Source organism: Octodon degus, unplaced genomic scaffold, assembly GCF_000260255.1.
Source record: "Octodon degus isolate 3935 unplaced genomic scaffold, OctDeg1.0 scaffold00001, whole genome shotgun sequence".
Classification (NCBI taxonomy): domain Eukaryota; kingdom Metazoa; phylum Chordata; class Mammalia; order Rodentia; family Octodontidae; genus Octodon; species Octodon degus.
Window position 1 is genome coordinate 8,130,759 of NW_004524577.1, and position 7,914 is coordinate 8,138,672.

At 54.6% G+C, this 7,914-nt stretch overlaps 2 protein-coding genes across 2 annotated transcripts; one reads left to right on the top strand and one right to left on the bottom strand.

Moving 5' to 3' along the window:
• The first annotated feature begins 242 nt into the window (after window positions 1–242).
• Window positions 243–2,655, top strand: Mylpf (myosin light chain, phosphorylatable, fast skeletal muscle). The gene is made up of 7 exons (XM_012513453.2): window positions 243–350; window positions 1,214–1,309; window positions 1,549–1,624; window positions 1,784–1,888; window positions 1,977–2,055; window positions 2,320–2,368; window positions 2,468–2,655. Exons 1-7 carry the CDS (start codon window positions 348–350, stop codon window positions 2,570–2,572), a joined length of 513 nt encoding a protein of 170 aa, XP_012368907.2. The 5' UTR covers window positions 243–347; the 3' UTR covers window positions 2,573–2,655.
• Window positions 2,656–3,186: 531 nt separating this feature from the next.
• On the bottom strand, window positions 3,187–7,743 carry Sept1 (septin 1). Its single transcript, XM_004622969.3, has 11 exons — window positions 7,297–7,743; window positions 7,040–7,130; window positions 6,865–6,951; window positions 6,529–6,652; window positions 5,809–5,943; window positions 5,613–5,730; window positions 4,513–4,614; window positions 4,318–4,420; window positions 3,985–4,150; window positions 3,490–3,580; window positions 3,187–3,410 (listed from the first exon to the last, which is right to left on the bottom strand). Exons 1-11 carry the CDS (start codon window positions 7,297–7,299, stop codon window positions 3,324–3,326), a joined length of 1,107 nt encoding a protein of 368 aa, XP_004623026.1. The 5' UTR covers window positions 7,300–7,743; the 3' UTR covers window positions 3,187–3,323.
• Between the last annotated feature and the right edge of the window lie 171 nt (window positions 7,744–7,914).

The window sequence follows — 7,914 nt, forward strand, 5'->3', positions numbered from 1 at the left end:
CCCCCCCCAGCTTCAGCCCCTCTAAACCTCTAAACTCTGGCATATTCCAGCCCCCTTGGGAAGGAAAGCACAACTCCTCCTGCCTAGCTCCTAATGAGACATGCATCCCAAGACCCACTCCCTCCTCCCTCCCTGGGATCCAGCTGCTGTGGGCCCTCCAAGAAAGGAGAGGCCCAGAGCTGGGCTATTTTGGTACCTGGGGTGGGCACCCACAGGGCTAAGGTTACCCTGGTATTTAGTTAAGGGCTCCCTGTGGTAGGACTATATAACCCCAGAAGGCCTGCACCAGGCTGACTCTCCGCTTCTTTCCAGCCAGAGCCACTGCCCCGCTCCAGGAGACCTAAGCCATGGTGAGTGAGCAGCCCCAGCCCCTGCTGGCCGGATCCCTTAGACTCCAGGGAGCTTCATGCTGTGAAAGAAAGTAGCCACTTCCCAGTCCAACAACTGATACAAAGATGACTCCTGGCTTCCTTGATATCCCTAGAGGGAAACAGAGCAATAGCTTAAAGAAGGAGCGGATTATCTGTCCAGACACTCCACTGACAGGGTCTGGTCCCCCTCATAGCCCACTTTCATCCCTTCCCTAACGTCCTCTGAGACCTGCTAGAGGACTCCCACTCTCGTTTTGTAAATGAGAGGTTTGGGCAGGTGAGATGAGTGGATCCAGGCCACACGGGCCACACGGGTGGCCTAGGGCTCTGAGGAGGCCGCCGAGGGCATGGAGAAGGGAAGGTGGGGAAGGGCTGGGAGGTGGGCCTCTGAAGGAAGCAAACAATCCCTTCATGGGTGCACTCAAACTCCAAGATGGGGAAGTCATTTTAGAGAAAGAGACCCAAAGAGTTCCGGGTGTGGCTGGGCGTGGTGGCTCTGCCCAGGGTCCCTGACACTTGGAAGGTACAGAGAGGATCACTTGAGGAGTTCAAGATCAACTGGGAAACAGCAAAACCCTGTCTCAAAAAGCCAAAGAAGCCAGGTGTGGTGGTGTGTGCCTGTAATCCCAGCACTCGGGAGGCTGAGGCAGGAGGATCATTGCAAGTTCAAGACCAGCCTGAGCTACAAAATGAGCTCAAGGCCAGCTGGAACTGCATAGCAAGACCTTGTCTCAAAAAGACAAACAGCCAAACAAAAACAGTGAACCCTGGGTCTAATCCATTTCCTCCTGAGAGCTACAGGGCCTGCCCCAGCCCCTCTGTGCCCACCTCTCACTCCCCAGGCACCCAAGAAAGCCAAGAGGAGGGCAGCAGCAGAGGGCGGAAGCTCCAACGTCTTCTCCATGTTCGACCAGACCCAGATCCAGGAGTTCAAGGAGGTGAGGGCTTCGAAGGCCTCTTCCACCCTACCCCCTCCGTGGAATGTGCACCTGCTGAGGGAGGGCCGGGTTTAGAATTCCTTCCTCCCCTTTCTGCTGGGGTGGTAGAGGACAGCTGGGCAGGGGCCAGAATCTGATCTGGCTGCGGTAGGGATGCAGAAAAGTCACCAGAGACTCCATCCCTGCCCGGCCCTGCCCGTGGGTCTCACACTCTCCCTGCCCCTGCCCCCCACCCCCAGGCCTTCACAGTAATTGACCAGAACCGAGATGGCATTATTGACAAAGAGGACCTCAGGGACACCTTTGCAGCCATGGGTAAGTCAATAAATATTCAGTGTGTGTGCGCGAATGGGGCTGAGGGTAGGGATTGGGGACCTTGCCTTCCATCCCTGTCAGCTCCAAGTTGAGCCCCAGTACCTATCTGACAAATGGGTCAAATAATTAAGACTCAGCCTCAGCCCCTGCCCACCCCAGGCCGCCTGAATGTGAAGAATGAGGAGCTGGACGCCATGATGAAGGAAGCCAGTGGTCCTATTAACTTCACCGTCTTCCTGACCATGTTCGGAGAGAAGCTCAAGGGTGAGTGGTGTGTCCCCCATCCAACCCCCGGCTGCCCCTGCCCAGACTTTCGGGGACCCTCGGGACTCTGTGCCCTCTGACTCCTCAGGTGCGGATCCTGAGGATGTGATCACCGGCGCCTTCAAGGTCCTGGACCCGGAGGGGAAGGGCACCATCAAGAAGCAGTTGTAAGTGGCCCCTGCAGCTAGCGGCTCCCTCTCAGAAAGCTTTCAGCTCTGAGCAGCGCTGCTCAAGTGAGGAGGAGATAAGAGATGAGGACCGATGATTGGTCCACCTCTTCTCTGTGGATGGAGAAAGAAAAGCAAGCAGGGGGCTCAGAAAAGGATCTAAGGGGGACCCCAGTTTTCAGGGAGGGCTGGGCGTGGCAATGGGGATGAAATGAGAGGGAACAGACCGGAAGAAATCTCAAATTTCCGTCTGCCCCTCTCCAGCCTGGAAGAACTGCTTACCACGCAGTGTGACCGCTTCACCCCCGAGGAGGTAAGTGGGGGAGGGGCTGGGCGAGGCGGAGGGACCTGGACTGGGAGCACACAAACAGGTCCCAGACGCCCTTGAGCCTCTCTCTCTGCCTGTCCCCAGATCAAGAACATGTGGGCAGCCTTCCCCCCAGATGTGGGTGGCAACGTGGATTACAAGAACATCTGCTACGTCATCACGCACGGTGATGCCAAGGACCAGGAGTAGTGGCCTTTTAGGCCTCTGGTGGCCAGAGCTTCCAGCTTCCACCCTGGACTCCCAATAAAATTCAACTGGTCTTTTGTTTCTTATTGGCGACATCTTTAGTATAATTTGTTACGGGTTTTTTGGAGATACTGGGAATCTAACCCAGGGTCTTTACACTTAACTACATCTCCACATTCTTTTTTTTTATATATGTAATGTATTTAGTACAGGGTCTACAGGGTCTCACTACACAGATCAGACTCGTGACTGTCCTGTTTTCAGCCTCCCAGTGCTAGGATTACGGGCGCGCCCAGTCTCAATTGCCTTCTCAGCATGTCCCAGGGACTTAAAGGGCACAGCACACCGGGGATCAAACCTCGGTCCTGCGCTCTGCCTAAACAGGCGCTTTAGTTCGCTGAGCTGTCTGGCAGGCCCTTGTTTGTTTTATTTTACTATTATTATTTATTATTATTTTTTGAGACAAGCTCTAGCTATGTAGTTTAGGCCAGTGGCAATCCTCCTGCCTCAGCCTTTTACAGGCGAACCCCACCGCTAGAAGGAAGACTCAAAGGTCTTTGGGGAAGCTGTTTTTTTTTTTTTTTTTAATTTTTATTTATTTATTTATTGCAAACAGAGTATGAGGAAGAGGGGCGGGGCACGCTCCACAGAGGAGAAGGGTGACCAGGGGCTGGGGCTGGCTTCCCTTTACGTAGATGCTGGCACCCAGGTAGGGAGGACCCGGCAGGGCAGGGCAGGGCATGAGGGCCGCTCCTCAGAGAGTGTCTGACTGCTCCCCGGGGACCTGGCTCTGCTGCATCTGCGCCTGCATCTTCTCCAGCATCTCCTGCATGCGGCGCAGCTGTGCGGGGAGAGAGCAGGTGGTGGGCTCGGGTGGGGTCTGGGGCTACGCTTAGAGGAGAAGCAAGGTGCCTGCTCACCTCTTCGTCCTTCTCTCGGATCAGCTTCTCCGTCTCGGCCAGAGGCAGCAAGGGTAGCGGGATCTCAGTGGTGCTCTGGCGGGAAAGCTTGCTGCAAGGAGAGGAAAGGGAACAGGTCAGAGATAGGAGGCGGGTGTGGGGTGTGGGGTGTGAATTTGGATCCCAGAGGCCCAGGCGAGTACACATGCGAAGTCGAGAGATCAAATGAGTTGGCGAAGAGTAAACATGGTGGCGCACGCCTGTAATCCCTGAATTGGGTGGGGAGGCTGAAGCGGAGGATCGTGAATTTGAGTCTACCAGGGAAAGTTAGCGAGACCCTCTCCCGGAGAAGGGCTGTGTATGTAGCTTGGCGCAAAGGATGTGGTTCGGTCTCCAGTACCGCCAAGTATGGAGGTGAGATCTGGGTGGGGAGGAGGCGAAGTCATGGAGGGGCCTTCCCAGGGCACCTCAAAAGGAACCTCTGGAAGCACCGAAACAGCTGGCACCGGCTCTCACCTGCGGCTGGCTCGATCCCTCGCCCCCGGCCGGGCCAGGCTCTGCAGGCAGCGGGCCCGGTAGCCCTCGTAGAGCAGGTCGTGCGTCACCTCTTTCAGGTCCTGCAGGTGGGTCTGCACCAGCATCCGTCTCAGGTTCAGGAAATCGCAGTGGTGCGGATTCTCCACTAGGGGGCGGGCCAGCGGGTGTCGAGGCACTTCGGTCCAGTCCCACCCTCCTGGTGGGCCGCGCAGTTTGCAGCCCAAGGGCCCCTTTTTTAGCTCCGAGGAATTCCCAAGACCAAAGCCCACCCCTATAGAACACAGTCTGGGCTCCCTGCACGCCTGGCCTTACCCTCCACGGTGCCCCAGGAATAGCAGCGCCCCCTCACTGGTCTGGTTGTCCCGCCTTCCCTCACCACCTCGCAGGAACCCACGACTGCGAAAGGAATCCTTCCCTAGGCGGCAGGGGCAGGGGTCACCTTGGTACCTGGGGCAGAAGCCTCTTTGATAGCCTCCTCCTCTGCCTACACCTCTCCCACTGTCCCACCTTCATCTCGGCGTCCTGCCTCTTGAACTCCTCGTCCTCATCCGAGTCACATTCTGGGAACTGGTAGATGTTGATCTGCTCCTCCTTCAACTGGTCCCGAATCTCAGAGGGGACAGAGGCAGAGAAAGGAAGTCAGGGGTGCACACCTGTGATCTCAACGCCGAGAGGCTGGAGCAGGAGGATCACAAGTACAAGGCCCTGCCTTGAACTTAGCAAGAACCTGACTCAAAATAAAAATCTAGGGATGCAACTCAGTGCGAAGACCTTGAGTTCAATCCCCGGTACCATCAAAAAAGGCCATGAACCACTGGCATTAGAAGGCCAGAGACCCTGAGGCAAGCGTAGAGAGATAGAGAAAGTGAGAGATGGACATACAGAGTGATCAAAAGACATAGATGGTTAGAAACTTAGATTTTACAAGGGGACAAATAGAAAGAGACTAGGAGAGAGAGAACAAAACAATAGGAGAGGGCTTCAGAGATTCTGGGGTTGGGGCTCCTTAGCAGCTTGGGCCAGAGGAATGTCTCATCAGAGTGCCAGCGTCCTTTAGGCCCTGGATCTGCAAATCCATCCAAAAAATTTTTTTTTTTTTGGGGGTTTTTTTTTTTTTTTTTTTTTTTTTTTTTTTTTTTTTTTTTTTTTTTTTTTTGCAGAACTGGGGACTGAATTCAGGTCCTTGCGCTTGCCAGGCAAGCACTTATTCTACTGAGCTATCTTCCTGGCCCCTGTTTGCTATTTTGAGACAGGGTCTTGCTATGTAGTTCAGGCTGGCCTTGAATTCACTGTATAGCCAGGCTGGCCTGGAGTTTGCAGTGATCCTCCTGCCCCAGCCTCCTAAGTGCGGGGATTAGAGATGTGCATACCACACCTGCCATCTTGTTCTGAGCCTTTAGACACATGGCTACCTCTGTCAGCTTCCTACCTACCTCCTTGGAAACTTTCTTCAAAATCTAGCTTGACACCTTGAATTCTCAAAAGGGCATCCCAAAAGCTGGACTTGGTGGCACATGCTGTAATCCCAGCACACTAGAGGCTGAGGCAGGAGGACTGAAGGTTCAAGGCCGCACTTAGGGTCAAAGGTCAGAGGTCACCGTCCATACCTTCTGCTTGAGAGCCTGGGTCTCCTTAGGCATCAGGACATCTGCTTTGCCAATGACTGGGATGATGTTGACTTTCTCATGCATGGCCCGGAGGAAGGCCACATCCAGGGGCCGAAGCCTGCACCCAGGGTTTGGTCAGGGCCTGGCCCCAGAGTGCAGAGGCCCCCAGTCCCTCCCCAGGCGTTCGACCCCCTACCCCCGGCCGAAGGGTGAGATGAAGTAGAGGCAGCAGTGGACTCGAGAATCCTGGATGTTCTTCCGATTCAAGCCACTTTCATCCCGGAGATACTGCTCAAATTGCTCCTCAACGTATCGAACCACTGGCAGCCAGCTAGGGAACGGGGAGAGGACGTGATCAGAAGCCAGGGCCAGGGAGATAGCTCAGCAGCATAAGCGCCTGTGTGGCAAGTGCAAGGTTCTGAGTTCAAACCCTGATACAACAATAACAACAAAAAATCAGAAGCCACAGGGCAGAGAAGGGGACAAAGCTAGCCAGTACCACGGGAGCCTGAGTAGAGGGAAAGTGATGGGATGCAGGTGTCAAAAAGCACACCTCAGGCTGGATGGCTTCCAGAAACAGATGCTTTCTGCCTGAGTAGAGGGAAAGTGATGGGATGCAGGTGTCAAAAAGCACACCTCAGGCTGGATGGCTTCCAGAAACAGATGCTTTCTGCCAAGTGTGGTACATATGCCTGTAATCCTAGTGCTTGGGAGGCTGAGGCAGGAGGATGGCTAGGAGTTCGAGGCCAGCTGGGCTACATAGTGAGAACTTGTCTCAAAACAACAAAAAGAAAAAGAAGAAAAGAAACAGACACCTCTTTCTGGATCAGGGAGCCAGGACAAGTCAACCCTGTAACTGACCCCCTCCCCAGTACTCACTAAGAAGCCTAGTGCTGTCCCTTCCCAGCCTCCTCACCAGTCGGAGCAATCCACAGCATCCCCAAAGCCAGGAGTGTCCACCAAGGTCAGCTTCACCTTGATTCCCCCCTCTTCTATCTCCACGCTCCGGCGCTCAATGGTCAGCGTTTGTGTCAAGCGAGCTGTGGGGAACAGGAGAGGTGGGGAAGCTGTAGGGGGCCAAGGCAGGACAGTTTCCCTTCCCCCATCCCAGCTGCCCCTACCCATTCTTTCAGAGAGGAAACATCCTCAGAGAAAACCAGTGGTGCCTCGGTTCCCAGGGAGAAAGGAAACAAGTGCAAATCAGGCCAGACACAGCTGAGGACAGTCCCTGAGAAGGACAAGGGTGACTCACCACTGGCCTCTGGCACCTGTCGGTCCTCATAGAGGTTGGTGAGGAACAGGCTGTTGATGAGGGTGGATTTGCCCAGTCCTGACTCCCCTGTGGGCAGTATAGGTCAGATGAGGGGACATCCAGGGCCTCCTGAGGACACCTCCACTGTCACCCCTCCTCTCCAGAGCCCCCTGACCTGCCACCATGAGTGTGAAGTCAAACCCTTTCTTGACAGACTTCCTGTGCAGCTGGCTGGGGAGGGCCGAGAAACCCACATACTCCTTGTCCTGTTGGCAGATTAAAGGGGTGACATGAGGCTCCTGAGAGTGGCAGGCAGGGTCCCACCTGAATCTGAGGGCTGGGACCACCTGCTGCAGGTCAGCCTGGGTCCAGAGACGTTGAGGAAAGGGGGCTAGGCTTGAGATGTCCCGGTTTCTGGGGATTAGGACTTACCATGGCTGCGGTAGTTGCCGCTGCACCTGCGATCACTGCCCACTTCCCCTCTTAGGGCAGGAAGTTGAACACAGCAAACAAAGGGGCAGACAGTGCAGGAGGCTGAGGTACTCAAACTGTGAAAGCCACAACTGAGAAGATCCGGGGTTCCTGCCTCCCAGATTGCTTTGCCCATCACCCCTATTGGCAGCTCCAACCCTTCCACTTTCCACGTGCCTTTATCTCAGGCCCCCATGTGGCCCTGTCACCATGGTGAGAGGTGGGAAATGGGCAGCAAGGAAGCAAGCTACCTGCCCTCTTCAGTGGGTTCCACAAAAACTTTACCATGATGGTAAAAAGAAAAAAAAGCTCCCAGGTCTGAGTGGAACAAAAGCCATAATAGGATTGTAGGCACAAAAGACCACTAATTTTCTAGGTCATGTAATAGATTTTTTTCTCATGCTGGAGATGCAACCCAGGGCCTTGGGCACTAAGCATTCACTACCACTGAGCTGTGTCCCATCCCCCAAAGGGTTCTTTCTCCTCCTGCTCCTCTTCTTCCTCCTCCTTCTTCTCTTGCACTTTTTTTTTTTTTTTTTTTTTACCAGGGATTGAACTAAGGCCCTTGCGCTTGCCAGG